The sequence below is a fragment of the Ranitomeya variabilis genome, chromosome 4 (assembly GCF_051348905.1).
Source record: "Ranitomeya variabilis isolate aRanVar5 chromosome 4, aRanVar5.hap1, whole genome shotgun sequence".
In the NCBI taxonomy this organism is placed as follows: domain Eukaryota; kingdom Metazoa; phylum Chordata; class Amphibia; order Anura; family Dendrobatidae; genus Ranitomeya; species Ranitomeya variabilis.
In genome coordinates this window covers 685589024-685615921 of record NC_135235.1, presented here as the reverse complement: position 1 = coordinate 685615921, position 26898 = coordinate 685589024, and the positions used below count along the sequence as shown (strand labels likewise).

At 42.7% G+C, this 26898-nt stretch overlaps 1 protein-coding gene across 4 annotated transcripts; it reads right to left on the bottom strand.

The window, feature by feature from the left end:
• Positions 1–26898, bottom strand: LOC143767609 (oocyte zinc finger protein XlCOF7.1-like). Of its 4 annotated transcripts, none has more exons than XM_077256044.1 (7): positions 26856–26898; positions 12426–12574; positions 12117–12296; positions 11911–12034; positions 11730–11827; positions 9405–9495; positions 1–4614 (listed from the first exon to the last, which is right to left on the bottom strand). In XM_077256044.1, exons 2-7 carry the CDS (start codon positions 12501–12503, stop codon positions 3602–3604), a joined length of 1584 nt encoding a protein of 527 aa, XP_077112159.1. In that variant the 5' UTR covers positions 12504–12574; positions 26856–26898; the 3' UTR covers positions 1–3601. The 4 variants fall into 4 exon arrangements, with proteins under 4 accessions (XP_077112159.1, XP_077112157.1, XP_077112156.1 ...); XM_077256042.1 differs by having other exon boundaries at positions 1–4617; positions 26856–26891; XM_077256041.1 differs by lacking the exon at positions 26856–26898 and adding an exon at positions 21343–21421 and having other exon boundaries at positions 1–4617.

Sequence of the window (26898 nt, the reverse complement as noted above, 5' to 3'; positions counted from 1 at the left end):
TTATAATAAACTTTGTGATATTTTTTATTATAATCTTCAGGACAATGACTACGACGACCATACATAACAATATGATAATCAACATACATGGTATAAATATAAAACTCTTTAAAAAAAACGGCACCAAGGAGTAGAGCGAGCAGTGTATACAGTCACATGCCCATAAACAGTCACATGTCTATTACAATCACATGTCTAATAAAGGGCCATCTGAAGAAATGCAATAACAAGTGTTTTCTACCACGTAGGGATAATAAACATATGTTGAAATGCGTCAGATTCTAAATAAATAAAATAGTGTTCAAATCTGTTAGTATCGAGGTCATGTGCTTTTTGAGATGTGATCTGGTAATAAGATTTAAAAAAAAACAAGAAGTGGACGGCTACGTGATATGTCAGTGCAATTATCAATTGTGCTCGTGGGTTGATATGAGGTGAAATGACCTGGTAGCTAAACATGGTGTAAATTTTGGGATGGATGTTCCTCGTTTTCTGATATGTGTTTTAGTGGATTTATAAATATTTATATCTATGTTCATTTTATTTATTTCACAATTAATAAAATTCAGTATAGTCACTTATTTGAATAAAACTAATTTTAAGCTCAAACTTCACTGCGTGAGGAGCAGGAACAGAGAGCAGTAAATCACCAGAATGAGCTGAACGCTGCATCAGAGCTGGGAATCCGCTCCCGCTGAGGTCAGAAAGTGAGGTGAATGGATATCAATAGCACGGGAATCTGTTCTGCTCACAAATAGCAGTATGGACAGGAGACCAGAATCGCAGTGCACCAGAACCATAGAGAGAAACATGGGTTCCAGCACATATGGGCCCCTGAAGTCCTGTTAAAGACTAATGTGATGGTTCCACACTATGACTGGACAGGGAGTACTCACTTGGCTGGTTGTTGAGGTGGATACTAGTACACTTAGGGTTAAAGTCCATTCAGTTTATTAGAGTACAGCATAAACCGATCCTTAGGAACTTGGTAGCATGCAGCAGCCAGTACACTGTCCGGTACACATTCGGCTTTATTGTATAACAAGAGGCATCCTATATCCACTTCTCACTGCCTCCAGTCAGTATCTCTCACAGTTGTCAGGCCGTCCTCTCTGGAGGTCTCTCACAGTCCTCCTTCCTCTGGTTCAGGACTAGCCAGCACTGCAACATGTGCTAAACACACATGCTCCATCTTGGGTGGTGAGACACACCCCGTGGGGTGGGGTATGTAGGTGACTGGACCCACCCATCTCTCCAAGTCACCTGGAAGCCTTCCCAATGTATAGTCAACCTCAGCAGTAGATCTGCTGAGCAAAACAAGACCTGGCTTCAATCAGAGGGCCACCCATCTCTGTGATACATACCTCCCATTAACCACATGACAAGTTGCCATATCACACTAGAAATCGGGAATATCAAGGAATTTATGGAAAAAAAGAAGAAAAGAGAAAATTGGGAAGGAAACAAAAAGGGGTACGCTTTTCATATTATTCTCAATATACCTGACTTGGTTTTAATAAGGAGGAAATATAATTTTCACACCATTAAGGTTCAGGAATTGACAAAGAAGTTATCAATTGTAACCGGAACATTTGACACTTCGGGATATTACAGGCCCGCTTTTCAGTGTGACATATTTTAAATCTACGATCTCAAAGAACAACTGCCCATAATAATATATGCTATTCACAATAAATACTGGACGTGAAGCACCATGTATCTTATCAATGGTATCTAGTGGAGGGACCATTATTAGTGTTCATCAGCAGGAGCTATCCTCCAGGGATAACAGGCCAATATAGTATATCATTAATCTGCATATAGTTTATCACCATGAGGATTTAATTTAGGTAGAAGATAGATCGATATCTAGATAGGAAAAGATGACTACGAGGAAAGGGTAGTATGGAATTAAGATGGGGAATTGTGGCTAGGGAGAGAAAGCCCAGTAGGTTCTCATCCGTGCCGATTCTACCTGCAAGTATCTTGTGATGGGAGAGAAAAAGGGGGACTAACATATATTTTATAATTTATATTATATTTATAGCTAATTTATAACCCAAACTTGTTGACTGTGTGGATTGTCTGGCCTAAGATCATCAATCATAGGGAGTGAGTGTGTGAAGACAAAATAGTATTTTGACACGGTCACTGTTTCAAATAGTCTTCATTGCTAGTGCATAAATCAAGAAGCAGCAGAACGTGGCAAACACTACAATGTCCACACACCAAAGAGGCATACACAGACAAGATAGATCTATAGAGATGATTACATTACCCAGATATGCCCTTTTAGCACATTTAGCTTGTAATGCTTCCTCAGAAATGAGTGTAATGTGAGGTTTGACACCTTCTGCTGCATCTGGATTTATGCACTAGCAATGAAGACAGTATTTGAAGCAGTGACCATGTCGTGCACATAATGCCACACATGTCCTATGGAATTGGGTTTATAACATTTATAGTTTGTACTATTTTTTTGAATGTTTACATGAGCACTGTCACTTTATTAGTCTACAATTTAATATTTATTCATGTGTGAATTGCAAACCCGTTCAATACATTTTTTGTATCTGGGTTTATTGTGAATTGCTATTTACCACTCGGAAGAAACCTTACACCTGAGATTGTTAAGGATATAGGATGATATGGTATATAATTGTTATACTTCTTTCACATGGGCTTAAGATTACATATATGTAAAGGATTTTACTAATCTATACTATGGAACAGATTAAATATGCTTTATATACTTTCCCGATGATTTTTCTCTGCATAATCTCTTCTTTTTACATGTTTTGTTGAAATAAAAATATTGTAAATCACACTGAAATTGTGTTTATGGTAGTAATGTGTGTAGTAGGCTATGTTGTTGATTTATATTCCTGAATATATGGAGGACCTTGTTTGGGATTTTTATACAGTATATGGTTAGACAAAGCAACTACATATTGCGACAAAAGGCATATAAATGATAACCTCATACTGCAGGGAAAGACATGTATTTTACAACAAAGAAAGTGATAATACAACATAACAATATTTAGGAGTATTTCACCAAACACCATTACAATCCATAAATCCCCATGTCCCTTTTAACTAATGTTGTTACTCACATAACTCTTCACATATTGACAACTGTGTTGTCCTTGTCACGAACACTACTTACTACCATATGACACCACTTATTGACTCTCAGAATCCCCTGCAACTACTCATATTAACCTTTGTGTATGCCAACCATACCTGCTAATGGCTCTGATGTCATTTTAGGTCTCCATTCTGGCTAGAGCTCCCGTAACGGCATCTCATTAGCTGCAAAGTTAGTTAGCAAATGTTTTTCCAAGATGGCAGCTCAGTCCAACATGGCTGTTCAACATATTTAGTATTGATCATTCTCAAACAATGAGTGTTTTTATTTTAACATGGCCAAACATGAGGAATGACAAGGGGTTGTCCTAGTAGTGGTCAACCCCTTTAAGAAGATATAATTTTCAGTTAAAATATTTCCAACATTTTGAACATGAAAAAAGCTTCTACCCACTGTGTGACTTGCCTGATGTTCATTAAGAGTTGATTTAGGTGGAAAAGATTTCCCACATTAAGAACATGAAAAAGGCTTCTCCCCTGTGTGAGTTCTTTGGTGACTAAGAAGAGATGATTTCTTCACAAAACATTTTCCACATTCTGAACATGAAAAAGGCTTCTCTCCTGTGTGAGTTCTCTGGTGTCTAACAAAATTTGATTGATGGTTAAAACATTTCCCACATTCTAAACAGGAAAAAGGCTTGTCCCCTGTGTGAGTTCTTTGGTGCTTAACAATATTTGATTGCTGTTTAAAACCTTTCCCACATTCTGAACAGGAAAAAGGCTTGTCCCCTGTGTGAGTTCTTTGGTGCTTAACCAAATCTGATTTCTGGATAAAACATTTCCCACATTCCGAACATGAAAAAGGCTTCTCTCCTGTGTGATTTCTTTGATGCACAACAAGATTACATTTCTGGTTAAAACATTTCCCACATTCTGAACAGCAAAAAGGCTTCTCCCCTGTGTGAGTTTTCTGGTGCTTAACAAAATTTGATTTATGGTTAAAACATTTCCCACATTCTGAACAGGAAAAACGCTTCTCCCCTGCGTGATTTCTTTGATGTATAACAAGATTACATTTCTGGTTAAAACATTTCCCACATTCTGAACAGGAAAAAGGTTTCTCCCCTGTGTGAGTTCTCTGGTGCTTAACCAAATCTGATTTCTGGATAAAACATTTCCCACATTCTGAACATGAAAATCTATTCTCTGCTGTGTGATTTTTTTTGTGTTTAATAAAAGTATTTTTGAGAAAACTATTTCCATATTCTGAAAATGACTTCTTTCTTTTAGAATCAATTTGTTTTTTAATGCTTATATTGTTACTTTGATTTTCCTTAGTTGACGGTAATGAACCAGAAGACAGAAGCTGTTTCAAAGGATCAGATGACAGATCTTTGCTGTGAAGGAATGATGGTATAGCTGAAGTAATGGCATTCACTTCATTTGTATCCTGTGGGATCTCAAGATCAACAGATTTAACAACTGAAGATGTCAGCTGTACCTCCGATCGCCTGGTGCAGTCATCTGCTAAAAATAAAACCAATTATTCAGTTTGAATAAAATATCCTCAAATTTTATACTTTTGAACATTTCTACTTAAGCTGTCCATAAAAATTAAAATTTATGTAAAAATATTGAATTATTCACCAAGACCATGACAGTTCACAGTCTAATCAAAAGCCTCATAGCATGAACGAGTGGAGCGTGGTGTTCAACTGTTTGTTCATTATGCCTCCCAAACATGGAATAAAAAGCCACCAAACAATGTTATGTAGGCGAAGATTATACCAATAAAACTTCTACTTGTCTCAAGAAATACAAGACACCACTAAAGTCCATCATCTGTCAATGGAAAAACAAAAGTCATCCACATTATTTGTGGCTCAAAGCTCTTGAACAGCAACATGGTTTCCATAAACCAATCCAGCAATATCCGCTCTCCCAAATCAAATTTCCACTTACATCTGTGTGTCCCATCTCCACTGGAATCTGCTCCTGATATGTCTGCTTCCATCACCAGTCAGTGCCTTATTTATTGTGCAGGCATTGCTGTTAATAGAGTAGACATTGAAACCAGAAGCTCTGGGTGGCTCTGGCTCTGTCCAGCCACTAAGATTAGGGTGTCTGAGACCAGTAATACCATCCAGTCTGGCAGTATGGGTTTGTGTGCTGTTCAGCTGGAGCAATCTGCTACCTGCTTAAGCCAATTGGAAAGCACCAAACCCTACTAAAGCTTGAAGTATATTGCCACAAACTGCCATATACAGCCTTGTTTTCCTCTGGTTCAGTCCTCTGCTCAGCTCCCGGATTTTGTATTTGTTTCCTGTTGTGATCCCAGACTGCTTACTGACTACTCTTGCGTCTTCTCATTTTGTACTTTCTCTGCCCTCCTGGTTCTGACCCATCTACCTGACTATTACTCTTACCATCTGACACCACAGAATAGCAGGTAACACCATGGCCCAAGCCTAGGGGTCTCTGTGTAAGTCCAGATCCATGTAGAGGGCTTAAAGGATGATGAGCAAGGGATCTAGAAAATGGAGTAGATAGAGCCAAGCCTTCTTGTGGTGACCATATTTTGATCTGCCAGGTGATCACTAACTATTGCAAAACAATGGGGAGACAAAGAGCGCAATAGGGTCTTATCCACGTTACACAGAGGAGAATATACACCAAATTTGCTCACCTGGTTAGGATGAGATTAGAGCATATACCGTATATACTCGAGTATAAGCCGAGATTTTCAGCCCACTTTTTTGGGCTGAAATTGCCCCTCTCGGCTTATACTCGAGTCATACCGGGGGTCGGCAGGGGAGGGGGAGCGGGGGCTGTCTAAAAATACTCACCTAGTCCAGGCACTGTCCCTGCTTCCCCAGCGCCGGCAGTAGCAGCTTCAGGGTCTTCCTGCACTGAGCGGTCACATGGTCCCGCTCATTGCAGTAAATGAATATTCGGCTCCACCTCCCATAGGGATGGAGCCGCCTATTCATTACTGTAATCAGCGGTACCATGTGACCGCTGAGTACAGGATGAAGCGCTGCGGCGTCGGAGAAGCAGGATCTACACAGTGGCAGGACCAGGTGAGTATACGGGGAGGGGAGCGCAGCGCTGCGCGATAGTCACCTGCTCCTCGTTCCGGGTGCCGATCTGTCTCCAGCACTGACGCTGAGGTCAGAGGGCGCGGTGACGTGGTCAGTGCGCGCCCTCTGCTGAACGTCAGTGCTGGAGACAGATCGGCGCCCGGAACGAGGAGAGGTGACTATTGAAAGTGCGGAGGCCTGAGCGACGGAGAGGCGAGTATGTGATTTTTTTTTTTTTTATCGCAGCAAATGGGGCAAGTGTCTGTATGGAGCATCTATGGGGCCATAACGTTCCTGCAGCACTATATGGGGCCATAACATTCCTGCAGCACTATATGGGGCCATAACATTCCTGCAGCACTATATGGGGCCATAACATTCCTGCAGCACTATATGGGGGTCATAACGTTCCTGGAGCACTATATGGGGCCATAACATTCCTGCAGCACTATATGGGGCCATAACATTCCTGCAGCACTATATGGGGGTCATAACGTTCCTGGAGCACTATATGGGGCCATAACATTCCTGCAGCACTATATGGGGCCATAACATTCCTGCAGCACTATATGGGGGCCATAACGTTCCTGGAGCACTATATGGGGCCATAACATTCCTGCAGCACTATATGGGGCCATAACGTTTCTGCAGCACTATATGGGGCCATAACGTTTCTGCAGCACTATATGGGGCCATAACGTTTCTGCAGCACTATATAGGGGCATAATGTTTGTGCAGCACTATATGGGGCAAGTGTCTGTATGGGGCCATAATTAACGTTTGTAGGGCACCATGGCATATGGGGCAAGTGTCTGTATGGAGCATCTTATAGGGCCATAACGTTTGTGCAGCACTATAAGAGGCAAATATCTTTATAGAGCATCTTATTGGGCCATAATCAGCATTTGTGCAGCATTATATTGGGCAAATGTGTCTATGGAGCATCTTATGGGGCCTTTATTAACCTTTATGCAGGATTATATGGGGCATATTTTAATATGGAACATCTTATGGGGCCATAATGAACAGTATGGAGCATTATATGGGGCTCCTGATTCAATATGGATATTCAAAGACACTTAACCTACTGATGTCTCAATTAATTTTACTTTTATTGGTATCTATTATTACTTTTGACATTTACCGGTAGCTGCTGCATTTTCCCCCCTAGGCTTATACTCGAGTAATTAAGTTTTCCCAGTTTTTTGTGGCAAAATTAGGGGGGTCGGCTTATACTCGGGTCGGCTTATACTCGAGTATATACGGTAGATAGAGGCTGCTGCAGATTCACAGGTCTTCACCGACCAGAGAAATTAATGTCTTCAAAGGGAGATTTGTAGTTAAAATTCTGCGCTGCCGCTAATTCAGGTAGTTCCTGATGAAGGGGGCATGAGACCTCTGAAACGCGTTGAATAAAACCACTGTGAATCAACTATACTCTCCTGAAATTCATCTTAGCGGCAGCGCAGAATTTTAACTACAAATCTCCCTTTGAAGACATTAAGGTGATCACTAACAGTACTCCTATGTCTGTGGGAAAGCTCCATCACTAAACCGGAGTTGCACAAATTTATGATGGACCATTGGAGCTACTGATTTCTGAAATTATTTATTGCTCCCCGTATCAGGAGAGATTGTGCAGTAATCTCAATTCCTTAGGATCGAAAACATAATGCAATTTATGACGTTGGCTAATTCCATGAAACCAAGGCTCGAGCCATGCCAACACATCTCCTTCAGGTGTGAAAAGTATATTACAGCCATCAGCAACACACAGCTTAAGGCCCCGTCTCACTTAGCGAGATTGCTAGCGAGATCGCTGCTGAGTCACAAGTTTTGTGACGCAACAGCGACCTCAGTAGCGATCTCGCTATGTGTGACACGTAGCAGCGACCAGGCCCCTGCTGTGAGATCGCTGGTCGTGTCGGAATGGCCTGGGCCGTTTTTTGATCGTTGAGGTCCCGCTGGGTAGCACACATTGCTGTGTTTGACACCTTACCAACGACCTCGTTGACGACTCAGACACTGAATCGTCATAATAGCTCCCATGTGACATCGTTGTACAGGTCGCTACAGGTCGCTGGTGAGATGTCAAACAGTGAGATCGCAGCAGCGATCCCTGACAGGTCGTATCGTTGTCGGGATCGCTTTAGCGTCGCTAAGTGAGACGGGGCCTTTAGAGATATATCATGGCACAGGTGTAATATTTTATATAGTTTATCACAATCCTGTTTGAAGTTAGTTGGTTTTAAAAGAAATTGAAAACTCAGGATAAAAGGAAACTCTGCTGTTATTGGACAGAAATTCACACTTTGCCCTCACTGCTAATTTAATGTTGGTGACCATAAAAGCGAAGTTTGGCCAGAAAGATTTGACCTGGTCTTGTAGGGACCATATGAGCACATTCAGCAGCACAGAAGGGAGAGAATGTAGATTCATCCAAAAAGATATCAGGGTTCTAGGAAGCCAACAGCATCATTAGGCTACTTTCACACTAGCGTCGTGCGCTGCACGTCGCGATGCGATGTGCCGACGCAATGACGCTAGCGTTGTATGCGCCGCACAACGGGTGCAGCGGATGCTGTTTTTCAACGCATCCGCTGCCCCATTGTGAGGTGCGGGGAGGAGGGGGCGGAGTTCCGGCTGCGCATGCGCGGTCGGAAAAGACGTTCTCGACGCACCAAAAAACGTTGCAAGCAACGTTTTTTGGTGGCGACAGACCGACGCAACACGACGCAACCGTCGCACGACGGTTGCGACGTGTGGCAAAGCGTCGCTAATGATAGTCTATGGAGAAAAAACGCATCCTGCAAGCACTTTTGCAGGATGCGTTTTTTCTGCTAAACGACGGATAGCGACGTGCAGTGCACGATGCTAGTGTGAAAGTAGCCTTACCCTCCGCTTTCTCTTAGAGGCCCAGCATAATATTTTTCTTCAAGTGATTTTCTAACTTGTCAGCACATTCAACATACGCTGTCATTTGGCTTTGTAGCTTACAAATCTGCATCTTCTACTTGAAGTAGGTGGATCTCGCAGTTTGTAAGTTCCATAGAAAAGGGCTTTCAATGTCCAAACTCATTTGAATAGAGTTTGGTGGAGGAGAATGTTATGGTCTAGAGGAAAACTGGTGACCGTACGATTCGGACACCGCTGGACTACATGACCGATAAAGCACTCACAGCAGGTGATGGAGAAGAATCCGTGACTTCTCTGCATTTATTGATCACTACTCACCTAGGTAGTCATATGTAGGAATCTCCTCTTTAAACCGCTCATCACCCCTCACATATGTCTCTGTAGTATTAATATGGGACAGATCTTCACCCTGAAACAAATATTGTAAAAGTCACAGATAGATGGAGAGGTCACATCTATGATCAGTAGTACAACCAACAAAACCAATTATTTACAGGGGAGTATATGACTAAACCAACTGAAAAGAGACCAAATCCTACCCCTATAATCATCAATCTTTATTAATAATTACGTATAATACCAAAAAAAAATATATATAAAGTGAGATAAAAAATACATCCCTATAAGGATCCTCCCAAGGATAGGGATAAAGTTAATCTCAAAAGGTACCCTCTATGGAGTTTTTATATGATACCAGAAAAACCAAATAGAAAAAAACAAATAGAAAAAAACAAGTAGAAAAAATGAAAAAAATATTTAAAGCAATAATAAAAAATTATCAAAATATGAAACAATAAAAAAAAACAAAAATAAGGCTAATACCTTTCTGGATACACAATGCCTCTACTAGCCCTACTTGGCCCTGGAAACTGTTGTCCTTCCTGACAGCGGAGGTTGGCACCCTATGAAGCGATATGGCGCCCCCACTCAACGACGGCTGTCCCTCCTATCCCTGGGTTATCCCTAATAAACTAATAATCACAGACAAAAGACATACAAATATGGATCAAGTTAGATCCATAAAAACACAATGAATATCCCTCTACATATGTTCCTTGCTATACACTCTCCCCACTGTAATAGCTCTGGAGACTGAAGCCTATAGTGTACACCATGGGCTATAGCTTGATGTGACCATCTAATGATGTGCCTTTTGCTAAATTAACTCAAGGCTGCCATTCTAAATAATGCAGGTAGATATACAAGTTATATTAATGCTGATTTTTCTACCCATATACTCTATCTCCATAGATATATGACTGCAATAGTCTAGATCCCCTTAATAGGCCAATCAAATGTATACACACATCTCCATATGGGCAAAGGAACATAAATAAAGTGCTTCATACATGACACACACTGATCACATGTCATAAATGTATAGCTAATAACCAACACTTAGCTCATAATTCCTGGGACAGACTTTTGCCAGACAGAACTAACATGTCTGTCTATAGCTCTATGACCTATTAAGAACTGTGAATCTGTAGGCCCCCTGATGAACCCCCTTGAATGACGGAGGAGAAACGCGTTGGGACAGTAATGAGCCGATGCATTTGCATGGTTGCCTGAAGGGAACACCCAGGAATTATGAGCTAAGTGTTGGTTATTAGCTATACATTTATGACATGTGAATCAGTGTGTGTCATGTATGAAGCACTTTATTTAGTTTATTAGGGATAACCCAGGGATAGGAGGGACAGCCGTCGTTGAGTGGGGGCGCCATATCGCTTCATAGGGTGCCAACCTCCGCTGTCAGGAAGAACAACAGTTTCCAGGGCCAAGTAGGGCTAGTAGAGGCATTGTGTATCCAGAAAGGTATTAGCCTTATTTTTGGTTTTTTTGATTGTTTCATATTTTGATAATTTTTCATTATTGCTTTAAATATTTTTTTCATTTTTTCTACTTGGTTTTTTCTATTTGTTTTTTTCTATTTGGTTTTTCTGGTATCATATAAAAACTCCATAGAGGGTACCTTTTGAGATTAACTTTATCCCTATCCTTGGGAGGATCCTTATAGAGATGTATTTTTTATCTCACTTTATATATATTTTTTTGGTATTATACGTAATTATTAATAAAGATTGATGATTTTAGGGGTAGGATTTGGTCTCACATCTATGATCAGCTCTAATCCTGCCATCTCCACCGTTCTCATTACACAAGTTCTGGGATGTATTAAGAGAAGCATAGAGTCTAGATCATGTCAAGTAATAATTCTCATCTACTCCTCCTTGGTCAGATCTCTTCTGGAATACTGTGTCCAGTTCTGGGTACCACATTAAAAAAAAACATTGAAAAGTGGGAGCAAGTTCAGAGAAGAGCTACCAGGATGGTGAGCGTACTGCAACTATGTCTTACAAGGAACAGTTAAAGGATTTGGGAATGTTTATCTAGCAAAAAACAAGGCTAAGAGGAGACTTAATAACTGCCTACAAATATTTGAATGAATGTCACAGTGTAGAGGGATCACCCTTTTTCTAATTTACACATGGAAACCTGAGGAGTAACGGAATATAACCGAAACTATGATTCTAAGTATAAAACATATAATCCTGGAGGATAAAACAAGACTAAGCACAAGACCTTCACAGCCGTCTACACATCATAGGGGAGATCTCATGACACCTTCTCTCCATCTACCTGATGATCCTGAGGAACATTGTGATCTTCTTGTTTACAGTCCTGTAGAAATAGTGGATGCAGACATCTCTCTGGTGTTGTCATCTTAGTGGCTAGAACTGGAAAAAACACATACAGGGACTGAATTTATTTTTTACACACAGATAATTATATTCCGTGTGCATTTAGTCCTGTCTATTACCTGGTGATGTGAGGGGCTGGGAAACCTCCATCATGACGTCCTTGTACAGATCTTTGTGTCCTTCTAAATAATCCCACTCCTCCATAGAGAAATAGATGGTGACATCCTGACACCTTATAGGAACCTGACACATACAATGATACCGTCATCCCTCCATCCCTTTTTAGCATTATTGTATAATGTCCCAGCATTCCCAGCAATGTCACCTCTCCAGTCAGCAGCTCAATCATCTTGTAGGCGAGTTCTAGGATCTTCTGGTCATTGATGTCCTCATGTACTGGGGGGTGAGGTGGAGGCCCAGTGATTGGGCTCAGGGGTCTTCCCCATCCCTCAGACACAGGGTCGTGACAGCGCTCACTAGAGATCTTCTTCACTACTGTGTAATCCTGGTTATGGAGAGACATATTAATAAATCTCACTACAGACATTTCCAGAGTCCTCACCTCTCCAGTTCTGTCCATCTGTTATTCCCATAGATAAGAATGATGTAATGTGACATCATCAGAATCTCTCACCTCTCCAGTAATCCGGAAGAGGATCTCTAGGGTGAGGTGTAAAATCCTCTCCGCCATCTTGTCCCTGTCCATATCCATCTTTGATGGGTAAATCAGGAAAATTCTCTTATATAAAAATCTTCACTGAGAGGATCCGATATTGTATAGACCTGAATGAGAAGAAGATGATCTGATGTAACATCATAAAAATCCTGTGTAATAATAACATTACCGGAGATAATAAGGGAATCATATGAGATTTATTATTTTACAGTATTACGCTTTCTTCTCAACATCTAGTAATAAATCCTACATATTTTAGGCCACAGACAACAAGCAGTTTCTCCCTCGGAGTCGGCAGCTGAATACGTTTCTCATAGACTCATCTTCCATAACGCTAATTCTCTCATTTACCGACACTGGAATCGGCATTAGCAATACTGCAGGAGATATTCATTACATGTGACAGGAGAAATAACTACTTCATGATGAGGACAACATCTTCATCTTCTACTACGGCTCTAGAAACATATTTGGCCGGAGTCTGTCAGTGACTCCGTCACCACTGGCCGTCTATTTTAATGTTTCCCGTCTTCCCAGCACTGTAATCTTCTATCACGTTAGATCTCAGGTCTGATTCACACACAGAAGTTTGAGGCTTTTATAAAAGTTTTTATATTTGCAGAAACACCGTGGACAGAAATGATCTGATACCAAAGTCTCCATGTATAGTGTTTTATGGGGTTTATTTCTGGCCTTAGGCTTTTCTATATTACAGGAAAAACATTAAAAAAAAGCAGATATTAAAATGGAAAAAGCGAATAATATAAAAAAAAAGTTTAACATTTGTCTTTACATTTTTCTTAAACTCTTTTGGGCACCAGAACATACAGCTCTGGAAAAAAATTAACAGAACAGACCACTTCAAAAGTTTCAGTTTGTCTGATATTTCTTTTTATGGGTATATTTTTTGAGTAAAATGTAAATTGCTCTTTTATTCTATAAACTACTGACAACATGTCTCTGAAGTTTAAAGCAATACATTTTGTATTTATTTTCTGAAAATGAGAAATGGTCAAAATAACAAAAAATGTATTGCTTGCAGATCTCAAATAATGCAAAAAAACCCTTCATAATAATTTAGAAGCAAGAATACTAATGTTTTAACTCAGGAAGAGTTCAGAAATCAATATTTTGTGGAATAACCGTGATTTTTAATCACAGATTTCATGAGTCTTGGCATGCTTTCCACCAGTCTTTCACACTGCTTTTGCGTGACCTTTTGCCACTCCTGGTACAAAAATTTAAGCAGTTCTTTCTGAAGCATCCCCAGATCATCAACGATCCTCCACCAAATTTCACAGTGAGTGCAAGACACTGTGGCTTGTGCACCTCTCCAGGTCTCCGTTTAACCATTAGACGACCAGGTGTTGATCTGGGGATGCTTCAGCAAGACTGGAATTGGGCAGGTTAATCTTTGCGAAGGACGTATGAATCAAGCCGCATACAAGGTTATCCTGGAAAATTAGTTGATTCTTTCTGCTCAAGCAATGCTCTCCAACTCTTGCGGACTGGTTTTTCCAGCAGGACAATGTGTCATGCCACACAGCTAGGTCAATCAAGGTGTGGGTGAAGGACCACCACATCAAATCCCTGTCATGGCCAGCCCAATCTCCAGACCTGAATCCCATTTAAAACCTCTGGAATGTAATCAAGAGGAAGATGGATAGTCACAAGCCATCAAACAAAGAAGAACTGCTTAAACTTTTATACCAGGAGTGGCATAAGGTCACCCAAAAGCAGTGTGAAAGAATGGTGGAAAGCATGCCAAGACACATGTAAGCTGTGAATAAAAATCATGGTTATTCCACAAAATATTGATTTCTGAACTTTTCCTGAGGTAAAACATTAGAATTGTTGTTTCTAAATGATTATGAAGTTGTTGTTTTATTTGCATTATTTGAGGTCTGCAAGCAATGCATTTTTTTGTTATTTTAACCATTTCTCATTTACAGAAAATAAATACAAAATTTATTGCTTGGAACTTCAGAGACATGTCAGTAGTTTATAGAATAAAAGAACAATTTACATTTTACTCAAAAATATGCTTATAAACGCATCTAATAAGTTACCTTTCATCGCCCCATACACATTAGAGTAAAGTTACATGAAAGCACTGATTTTGGGGGGTTTGGGCGACAATCTAATGTATTTGGGGGCCTTCCAACAGACGATGTCAGGGCAGAGAAGGATCTGGCATCCTGAATTTCAGAGGCTAATCCGTTTGTTCTTCCTGTAGATAATCCTCTGCTAGAGGAGTCTGGGGGCGACTCTCATACAGACCACAGGAAAGCTGGAATATTTGTGTGTATGGGGGAGTCGGGAGAGATGGCCGTCTGCCAAATGACCGTTCAGCCAACACTTATCTCACGTGTATAGGGCCGTTAGTATTACACTGACAGGCAGTGATGATATACTACAGTAGTAATGTAGCTACTAGTACAGTAGCACTACTGGAGCAATCAGAGGTTTGTATGTTGTATGATCGCACGAATCAGAGTTGTTTAAAGAAGATTAAAAAAGGTTTAAAGTGAAAAAAAATCACAGTTTTGGCAACAAGAAATATCCGTAACTATAGAGAAAACAGAGTCACTGTACTATGTTAGTTAAGTCTCGTCCATAACAACTTTATTATACTTTACTATCCTATACACAGTGGAGTAGATAGAAATCACAGGTCCTACAGCAATAGCTATAATTGGGCCCCCGAACTTAAAGGAAAAAGATATACAGATATATTTGTCAGAGTCATATTTCTAGGCTCACAAGTCTGCATTTCTCACTTACTAATCCCTATCTGACTCATCACCAGGAAATGTTCCCCCTAGTGACCCAGGTAACTCAGAATGAGGTCTCCCAAACAGTATGATGGACCCCACAGAACCCACACAATATGATGGTCCAAACAACACCTCACACAGTATTATGGTCACCACAGCCTGTTACACAATTTAAGGAGCGCCACTCAGTATGAAGGTGATTGCGGTACTATGGGAACATTATACTGTGTATGGGGGGGATGACGGTACTTTGGTGGCATTCTACGGTACGGGGATAACGGTACTATGGGGACAGTATACTGTGTGGAAGAAAGACGAATATTACTTACTGGTAATGTGTTAATTCGTAACCCATGACTGCACAACGAGAGAGGGGATCCGCCCTTCAAGGACAGGAAACCTTCAAGATAAAAAGGGTGGCTCCTTTCTCCGCATCAGTTGGTTTACAGAGCATGAGAGGAAACTCCCAGGTTAGAGTACACACACAAATCATATACTCGTACTCCTACTCATTCTTGACTACCGATACCCAAAGGAGTGCATGAACCAAAACAAATATCCATTGAACCAAAAAGAGTGATTAGAAACGGAGTGAATATAAGGGTGCCGTCATGGGTTATGAAAAAACAATTACGGTTAAGTAATATCCGTGTTTTTCAGTCACCCTTGACATCACCACAAGAGAATTTCAGAGACTTATATTCTTAGGGAGGGATCACAGCCTGTAGAACCCTTCTCCTGAATGTGAGGTCAGAGGAGGCAGAGAGATCCAGCCTATAGTGTTTAAAGAAGGTGGATGGAGAGGACCAAGTGGCCACCTTACATATCTGGTCGAGGGAGACATCTGCTTTCTCCTTTTAGGACGTCGCCACGGCTCTTGTAGAAAGGGAATTCAGAAGAGCCCTGTACTGGAAGTGTCTGATTTGTGACTGAATCTGTTCTGCCACTATGAGGAATCTGCGATGTAGCTTGTGAATAGGTACATGGTAATAGGCATCCTTGAGGTCCAGAACTGCCAAGTAACAGCCTGGAAACAGGACCTTCACTGCTCTTCTCACCAACACCATCTTGAAGGATGGGACTACTAAGAACTAGTTTAATGCCTTTAAATTTATAATGGTCCTCAGAGATGCATCTGTTTCTTTTAATCAGAAATAGGGAGGTAGAACCCCTTTTTCTTTCCCCTAGGTGAATTTCTTCCAGTATATTCTTCTCTCTGAGATACAGGACCTCTTTTACCAGCACTAGTAGTTTGTGTGAAGATGGTTGTTCAGGAGTCTCCAAATATCTCTCGTAGGGTGGAGTGTAGAATTTTAATTTCAGGCCTGATCCTACGTTGTGAAGGATCCAAGCACTGGAAGAAATTTTCTCCCAGGTGAGGAGGAAGAGAGACAGCCTTCCCTCCACCTGGGAAACCGAGTCATTAGGATGGCTTTTTGGTCTCCGAGGAGGGCTTTCCGAAGAAGAAACTTCTCCTTCTTTAGGCCGTCTCTCTGGTCTGTCCTGGTGCCTGAGTGGTTTCTTGTGGGAATAGTGACCCTTTTGAAAGGACCGCTGAAAAGATGGAAAGGGTGCTCTAAGGAAACTTTTTTCTTATACCCTGCTTTCTCGAGGATCTCGTCGAGGGCTGGACCAAATAGAAATTTTCCTTCACAGGGAAGAAAACAAAGCTTAATCTTTGCCTGAATGTCTCCTGGCCATCATTTTAGGCAGACCGCTCTGTGACCTGCATTGGACAGCACGGCCGATCTAGCTGCCAATCTCACCGAGTCTGCCGGGATGGTTGGGATTTACGCCAGGTTGGTCTCCCTCGGTATTTGCTGCTCTAACTGGTTCTCCAATTTGTCCAGCCAAACCTTCAGGGACCTAGTTACAGTTATATGAAAAAGTTTGGGCACCCCTATTAATCTTAAGCTTAATGTTTTATAAAAATTGTTTTTTTTTGCAACAGCTATTTCAGTTTCATATATCTAATAACTGTTAGACACAGTAATGTTTCTGCCTTGAAATGAGGTTTATTGTACTAACAGAAAATGTGCAATCTGCATTCAAACATAATTTGACAGGTGCATAAGTATGGGCACCCTTATCATTTTCTTGTTTTAAATACTCCTACCTACTTTTTACTGACTTACTAAAGCACTTTTTTAGGTTTTGTAACCTCATTGAGCTTTGAACTTCATAGCCAGGGGTATGCAATCATGAGAAAAGCTACTTAAAGTGGCCACACAAAGGATTCTTTACTGTTAGGGCAGTGAGAATCTGGAATTGCTTGCCTGAGGAGGTGGTGATGGCGAACTCAGTCGAGGGGTTCAAGAGAGGCCTGGATGTCTTCCTGGAGCAGAACAATATTGTATCATACAATTATTAGGTTCTGTAGAAGGATGTAGATCAGGGGATTTATTATGATGGAATATAGGAATATAGGCTGAACTGGATGGACAAATGTCTTTTTTCGGCCTTACTAACTATGTTACTATGTTACTATGTTACTTGCAAGTTGTTCTCCTGTTTGAATCTCCTCTGAAGAGTGGCATCATGGGCTCCTCAAAACAACTGTCAAATGATCTGAAAACAAAGATTATTCAACATAGTTGTTCAGAGGAAGGATACAAAAAGCTGTCTCAGAGATTTAACCTGTCAATTTCCACTGTGAGGAACATAGTAAGGAAATGGAAGAACACAGGTACAGTTCTTGTTAAGGCCAGAAGTGGCAGGCCATGAAAAACATCAGAAAGGCAGAGAAGAAGAATGGTGAGATCAGTTAAGGACAATCCTAAAACCACCACCAGAGAGCTGCAGCATCAACTTGCTGCAGATGGTGTCACTGTGCATCAGTCAACTATACAACACAATTTGCACAAGGAGAAGCTATATGTAGAGTGATGCGAAAGAGGCCGTTTCTGCAAGCACGCCACAAACAGTCGGCTGAGGTATGCAAAAGCATATTTGGAGAAGCCAATTTCTTTTTGGAAGAAGGTCCTGTGGACTGATGAAACCAAGATTGAGTTGTTTGGTAATACAAAAAGGCGTTATGCATGGCGGCAAAAAAACAGCATTCCAAGAAAAACAAAAACAATAATGTTCATGAATCAGTGACAAAGTTGAAGTTATGTAGGGGATGGATCTTTCAGCAAGACAATGATCCAAAACACCGCTTTAAATCTACTCAGGCATTCATGCAGAGGAACAATTACACTGTTCTGGAATGGCCATCCCAGTCCCCAGACCTGAATATCATTGAACATCTGTGGGATCATTTGAAGAGGGCTGTCCATGCTCGGCCACCATCAAACATAACTGAACTGGAATTGTTTTGTAAAGAGGAATGGCCAAAAATACCTTCATCCAGGAACTCATTAAAAGCTACAGGAAGCGACTAGAGGCTGTTATTTTTGCAAAAGGAGGATCTACTAAATATTAATGTCACTTCACTGGTGAGGTGCCCATACTTATGCACCTGTCAAATTTTGTTTGAATGCAGATTGCACATTTTCTGTTAGTACAATAAACCTCATTTCAAGGCAGAAACATTACTGTGTCCAACAGTTATTAGATATATGAAACTGAAATAGCTGTTGCAAACAAAAACATTTTTTATAAAACATTAAGCTTAAGATTAATAGGGGTGCCCAATCAAACTTTTTCATATAACTGTATGCATGTGGCTGCGATGGTCGGTCTCAGGGCCCCTGCTGAGGACTTCCAGGCCACCTTAAAGGGCACCTGTCACCCCCAAAATGGCTGGTGAGGTAAGTTCACCGGCATCAGGGGCTTATCTACAGCATTCTGTAATGCTGTAGATAAGCCGCCGATGTTACCTGAAAGAGGAGAAAAAGACGTTAGATTATACTCACCCAGGGGCGGTCCCGCTGCGGTCCGGTCGGATGGGTGTCTCCGGTCCGCTCCGGCGCCTCCCATCTTCGTTCCATGACGTCCTCTTCGGGTCTTTACACCGCGGCTCCGGCGCAGGCGTACTTTGTCTGCCCTGTTGAGGGCAGAGCAAAGTACTGCAGTGCGCAGGCGCCGGAAAGGTCAGAGAGGCCCGGCGCCTGCGCACTGCAGTACTTTGCTCTGCCCTCAACAGGGCAGACAAAGTACGCCTGCGCCGGAGCCGCGGCGTAAAGACCCGAAGAGGACATCATGGAACGAAGATGGGAGGCGCCGGAGCGGACCGGAGACACCCATCCGTCCGGACCGCAGCGGGACCGCCCCTGGGTGAGTATAATCTAACGTCTTTTTCTTCTCTTTCAGGTAACATCGGCGGCTTATCTACAGCATTACGGAATGCTGTAGATAAGCCCCTGATGCCGGTGAGCTTACCTCACCAGCCATTTTGGGGGTGACAGGTTCCCTTTAAAGAAGCTGGCAGTCTTCCTGTCCAATGGCTCTTTTAATGACCCCAAATTCTCAAATGGGAGGGAAAATCTCCTAAAAATCTTGGATACTGCCAAGTCCAACTTTCGGGCTTTATCCAACGGGGAGGATGCTTCCTCTTCAAAGGGGTTCTTCCTTTTAAGGGAGGCCAAACCTTGTCCCTTTCTATCAGGTGTTTTCCACTCTCTTTTAATGAGATACTGTACATGCTTGTTCACCGGGGAGGATGTCAACGGGACCAGGGATTCCCAGCCAGCCTCACATCTGGGTACTTGCCCAGCTCCGGGCCCAGCGAGTCTGCTGGGGCGCTTGCTTCCTTCCCTCATGAGGACGTGACGGGCGACTTTTCTCTAGCTGCTGGGGCAACTCTTATTGCTCCAGCTGACATGGTGGCTGTAGCTGCCCAGGCTATCGCTGAGCTTCCATCCTGAAGCCACCATCTGCCTGCTGGCGGTCCCCCTTCATACATGGGACCGCAGATGGAGGAAGTCCTGCAGCCCCTACAGGTGAAGCTCCGGCGCTGCTTGCCTGCTATTCTTCACTCAGAACGCCGAAGCATCCAGACAGCATAGCATGGAGGCACTGTGCACCATTGCCCAACACATACCCACTCAGGGAGGGCACCACACGGGGACCTCCGAGGCGCTACTGATACCTGGTGATGGCCACAGCAGACCCATGCCTGCCAATTCCCGACTGTCTCAGGCCTAGGCATCTTCTATCTTCACCGTCGATCTTACTGCCGGTTTACCATTAAGGACAGGAAACCAACTGTTAGGCTATGTGCACACGTCAGGATTTCTTGCAGAAATTTCCTGAAGAAAACCAGAAATTTTCTGCAAGAAATCCGCATGCTTCTTTTCGTGTTTTTTTCCCATTTTTCCGCATTTTTTTTTAGCATTTTGCAAGCGTAATTAGCTTGCAGAATGCTAAAGTTTTCCAAGAGATCTGTAGCATTGCTTGGAAAACTGATTGACAGGTTGGTCACACTTGCCAAACATAGTGCGTGACAAGTGTGACCAACTTTTTACTATAGATGCAGCCTATGCAGCATCAATAGTAAAAAGATATAATGTTAAAAATAATAAAAAAATTTAAAAAAAGGTTATACTCACCCTCTGATGGCCCCCGATCTCCTCAGCTGTTGGTTTGTGTGTAGGACCTGCGATGACGTCGCGGTCACATGACTGCGACGTCACGGTCACATGACAGCGACGTCACGGTCACATGACAGCGACATCATCGCAGGTCCTTCACACAGAGCATCTATAGGAACGGAAGAGAGAGCATGCACCGATGAGAGGCGGGAAGACTGCGGGGGCCATCGAAGGTGAGTATATCACTATTTTTTATTTTAATTCTTATTTTTTTTACCAATTATACGGTGCCCAGTCCGTGGAGGAGAGTCTCCTCTCCTCCACCCTGGGTACCAACCGCACATGATCTGCTTACTTCCTGCATGGTGGGCATAGCCCCATGCGGGAAGTAAGCAGATCAATGCATTCCTAGGTGTGCGGAATCCCCGCGATTCCACAAATTTAATGAACATGTTGCTTTTTTTTCTGCAATGCGATTTTTTCGCGGAAAAAAATGCAACATTTGCACAAGATATACGGAATACACTGAAAATAATGGGAGGCATATGTAAGCGTTTTTTTCGCGTTTTTATAGCGAAAAAAACGTGGAAAAAAATGCAAAAAATCCTGAACGTGTGCACCTACCTTTATAGAGAGTGGAGCAGCCTTTTTTATCTTGAAGGTAGCCTGTCCTTGAAGGGCGGAACCCCTCTCTCGTTGTGCTGTCATGGGTTACGAAAAAACACATTACCAGTAAGTAATATCGGTCTTTCCTCCACACAGTATACTGTTCCCATAGTACCGTTTTCCCTCTACGCAGAGTACAATGCTACCAAAGTACCATCATCCCCCCATACACAGTATAATGTTCCCACAGTACTGCAATCCCCTCCATACAGAGTGGCGGTCCTTAAATTGTGTAGCAGGCTGTGGTGACTATAATACTGTGTGAGGTCCTGTTTGTACCATCATATTGTGTGGGTTCTGTGGGGTCCATCATACTGTGTGGGAGACCTCATTCTGAGCCACCTGGGTCACTAGGGGGAACATTTCATGGTGATGAGTCAGATAGGTATTAGTAAGTGAGAAATGCAGACTTTTGGTCTAACTATTTCCAGACTTAAATTGACAAAGGCAATATGCCTTCTGAGTCTAGAGATATGACTCCGACAAATATATATCTATATATCTTTTTCCTTTCCTTGAAAAATGACTGTGGGAGCATTATACTATGCATGGTGGAATGGTGATATTGTGGGAATATTATACTGTGTGGAGGGAATGGTGGTACTGTAAGAAGATTATACTGTGTGTGGTGGATTTGTGGTACTATGAGGACATTATACTGTGTGGGGGGATGACGGTACTGAGGAAACATTATACTGTGTGTGGGGGAATGGCATTGCCATGGGAACATTATACTGTGTGTGGTGGGATGATGGTACTGTGGAAATATTATACTATGTGGAGGGAATGGTGGTACTGTAAGAAGATTATACTGTGTGTGATTGATTTGTTATACTATGAGAACATCATACTGTGAGGGTGGGTGGCGGGACCATGGAAATATCTTTTCTGTGAGATGTCAGCACTGTTTGAACAATTTACTGGGTGACTGACGTCATACATACAGCATAAGGGATTTTAAAAAGGCGTGCCATAAGAAGCGGGAATTCTCAGAAATGTGCGGCATTTGTACAAGAAGACTGTAATTTGCCCTCCAGGCTTGACCCTGAGGAATCAATGGGAAGAGTCTAGATGGCACCTTGATGATGCAGTTTCTTGATATAAAAGGCCAGTACAAAAAAGCAAATTTGGCAGCAAGCAAAGAATGAGCAGGACGTGTGTCAGGGAAGAAACTGAGGCCGAGGTACCAGGCCGTGGTAAATGCCCGAGGCAGCGGGTTGTGGCATGCAAAGAAGCAGAACCCAGGCGGCACCAGATGAGTCCCAGAAACCAGGCTACGCCAGCCAAAGCCTGAGAACCAGACGTGCGCCAGTCAAGACCCAGAGTCCATACTACTCCAAGCAACAGCCGAATCAAAGCCCTCACTACTTCAGGTATGAGAGACGTCCGCCGTCAGTCAAACACTGAAGATCATAGAGGAGATTCTGCTCAGGAGTCTACACTGTGTCCAGAATTTTTAGGCAAGTTGTATTTTGTTTACATGATACTTTTTATACATGTTGTCCTACTCCAAGCAGTTCAGGCTTGAGAGCCAACTACCAATTAAGTAAATCAGGTGATGTGTATCTCTGTAATGAGGTGGGGTGTTGTCTAATGACATCAAAATTATTATTATTAATTATTAGGCAACTTCCTTTCCTTTGGCAAAATGGGTCAGAAGTGAGATTTGACGGGCTCTGAAAAGTCCAAAATTGTGAGATGTCTTGCAGAGGGATGCAGCAGTCTTGAAATTGCCAAACTTTTGAAGCGTGATTACCGAACAATCAAGCGTTTCATGGCAAATACCCAACAGGGTCGCAAGAAGCGTTTTGGCAAAAAAGGCGCGCAATAACTGCCCATGAATTGAGGAAAATCAAGCGTGAAGCTGCCAAGATGCCATTTGCCACCAGTTTTGCCATATTTCAGAGCTGCAACGTTACTGGAGTAACGAAAAGCACAAGGTGTGCGATACTCAAGGACATGGCCAAGGTAAGGAAGGCTGAAAAACGACCGACCACCTTTGAACAAGAAACATATGATAAAACGTCAAGACTGGGCCAAGAAATATCTTAAGACTGACTTTTCAAAGGTTTTATGGACTGATGAAATGAGAGTGACTCTTGATGGGCCAGATGGATTATTATTATTATTTATTTATATAGCACCATTGATTCCATGGTGCTGTACATGAGAAGGGGTTACATACAAGTTACAGATATCACTTACAGTAAACAAACTAACAATGACAGACTGATACAGAGGGGCGAGGACCCTGCCCTTGCGGGCTTACATTCTTCAGGATTATGGGGAAGGAGACAGTAGGTTGGGGGTAGCAGGAGCTCCGGAGTTGGTGAGGCTGTAGCTTCGATAGTGATGAGGTGGCAGCAGTGTCAGTGCAGGCTGTAGGCTTTCCTGAAGAGATGAGTTTTCAGGTTCCGTCTGAAGGATCCGACTGTGTTTGATAGTCGGACTTGTTGGGGCAGAGAGTTCCAAAGGATGGGGGATATTCGGGAGAAGTCTTGGAGGCGATTGGATGAGGAGCGAATAAGTGTGGAGGAGAGAAGGAGGTCTTGGGAGGACCGGAGATTACGTGAGGGAAGATATCGGGAGATTAGTTCAGAGATATATGGAGGAGACAGGTTATGGATGGCTTTGTAGGTCAGTATTAGTAATTTGAACTGTATACGCTGAGGGAATGGGAGCCAGTGAAGAGATTTGCAGAGGGGGAAGCGGAGGAGTAGCGAGGAGAGAGATGGATTAGTCGGGCAGCAGAGTTAAGGATGGACTGGAGAGGTGCAACGGTGTTAGCAGGGAGGCCACAGAAAAGGATGTTGCAGTAGTCAAGGCGGGAGAATGTGAGGGCATGCACGAGCATTTTAGTAGATTGAGGGTTGAGGAAAGGATGGATTCTGGAGATATTTTTGAGCTGGAGGCGACAGGCGGTGGAAAGAGCTTGGATGTGCGGTTTGAAGGACAAGGCAGAGTCGAAGGTTACTCCGAGGCAGCGGACTTCGGGTACGGGGGAAAAGCATGATGTCATTGATTGCGATAGATAGGTCAGGTAAGGAAGACTTGTGGGATGGAGGAAAGATGATGAGTTCAGATTCGTCCACATTGAGTTTGAGGAAGCGAGAGGAGAAGGAAGATATGGCTGATAGGCACTCTGGGATTCTGGACAGCAGAGCGGTGACGTCTGGGCCAGAGAGATAGATCTGAGTGTCATCAGCATAGAGGTGGTACTGGAATCCATGGGACTTTATGAGTTGTCCCAAGCCAAATGTATAGATTGAGAAGAGTAGGGGTCCTAGAACAGAGCCTTGGGGGACTCTAACAGAGAGAGGGTGGGATGAGGAGGTAGTGTGGGAGTGAGAGACGCTGAATGTGCGGTTGGAAAGGTACGAGGCGATCCAGGATAGGGCGAGGTCTTTGATGCCAAAGGAGGAGAGGATCTTTAGTAGGAGACAGTGGTCAACTGTGCCGAAAGCAGAGGACAGGTCTAGGAGAAGGAGTACAGAGTATTGTCCAGTAGCTTTGGCGGTAAGTAGGTCGTTAGTGATTTTGGTCAGGGCAGTCTCAGTTGAGTGATGGGGGCGGAAACCAGATTGTAGATTGTCGAACAACAAGTTAGATGAGAAGTGGGAGGAGAGTTCAGCATGGACGTGCTGCTCCAGGAGTTTGGAAGCGAATGGGAGCAGCGATATTGGGCGATAGCTGGACATAGCAGTTGGATCGAGGGTTGGCTTTTTAAGGATAGGCGTGATTGTGGCATGTTTGAATGCAGAGGGGAAGGTGCCAGAAGTTAGTGATAGGTTGAAGAGGTGGGTTAGGGATGGGATCAGTGTGGTGGTGAGGTTGGGGAGGAGGTGGGATGGATAGGCCAGAGGCTGGATCAGTAAAGGGCAGAGAGCTCCACTCTGACTCAGACGCCAGCAAGGTGGAAGTGGGGTACTGGTATGGGCTGGTATCACCAAAGATGAACTTGTGAGACCTTCTCGGGTTGAGGATGGAGTGAAGCTCAACTCCCAGACCTACTGCCAGTTTCTGGAAGACAACTTCTTCAAACAGTGGTACAGTAAGAAGTCGGTATCGTTCAAGAAAAACATGATTTTTATGCAGGACAATGCTCCATCACATGCCTCCAACTACTCCACAACGTGGCTGGCCAGTAAAGGTCTCAAAGAAGAAAAAATAATGACATGGCCCCTTGATCACCTGATCTGAACCCCATACAGAACCTGTTGTCCCTCATAAAATGTGAGATCTACAGGGAGGGAAAACAGTACACCTCTCGGAACAGTGTCTGGGAGGCTGTGGTGGCTGCTGCACGCAATGTTGATCTTAAACAGCTCAAGCAACTGACAGAATCTATGGATGGAGGCTGCTGAGTGTCATCATAAAGAAAGGTGGCTATATTGGTCACTAATTTTTTGGGGTTTTGTTTTTGCATGTCAGAAATGTTTATTTCTAAATTTTGTGCAGTGATATTGGTTTACCTGGTGAAAATAAACAAGTGAGATGGGAATATATTTGGTTTTTATTAAGTTGCCTAATAATTCTGCACAGTAATAGTTACCTGCACAAACAGATATCCTCCTAAGATAGCCAAATCTAAAAAAAAAAACACGCCAACTTCCAAAAATATTAAGCTTTGATATTTATTAGTCTTCTGGGTTGATTGAGAACATAGTTGTTGATCAATAATAAAAATAATCCTCTAAAATACAACTTGCCTAATAATTCTGCACACAGTGTACGCCTGCAGTGAAGAGCAGGAGGCGCAAGTAATCTGGACCGTTGCTTCCAGCACTGACGTACGGTAAAGGGGTTGGTCTGAGATAGTACAACAGTCAGGACAGGTGCAGGTTGAACTGAAGGCAGGTCAGCGAGCCTTAATAGACTTTGTCAGGAGAATCAGAGACCTCAACTATGGCCTGTTCGCAGAAAGGCAGTGTTGATGCCTATATGTGGTGTTGGGACCATTACCTTTGTCAGTAGCTAAAGTAGCATATGGTTAGAGGCTGCTATTACAGTGAGAGTGAGCCGGAGAATTCATTGTATATCTGATATTGTATATTTCACCTCGTAATCACCCTGTTTTGCATTATTCACTGTTGCCATAGTGATCACAATTCCCATTATCAGGAAATAAATAATTATATTGGTTACTTCTGCCTTGTGTTTGTCAGTGTGTTGTATCTGGTGCCTCAATACAGGGACATAATAGAGACATTACACTGTGTGGGGGAGGATGACTGTATTGTGGGAACATTATACTGTGGGGGTTATGGCGGTACTGTGGGAACATTATACTGCGTGGAGGGCACCATACATATTGCATAAGGAGCATTATGGGAGCATTACACTGTGGGGGCCAAGAAAGGGGCCCTGTACTATGAGAACAATACATTTCCTCACTTCCTGTATTCCGTAGTTGGGTCGGAAGGGGTTAATGTCCCCCCCTCCCTCAGTTATGGGGAATCTCCAGCACCTACCTCCACCTGCAGAGCCGCACTCCACATATATGGCTGCTCTGTG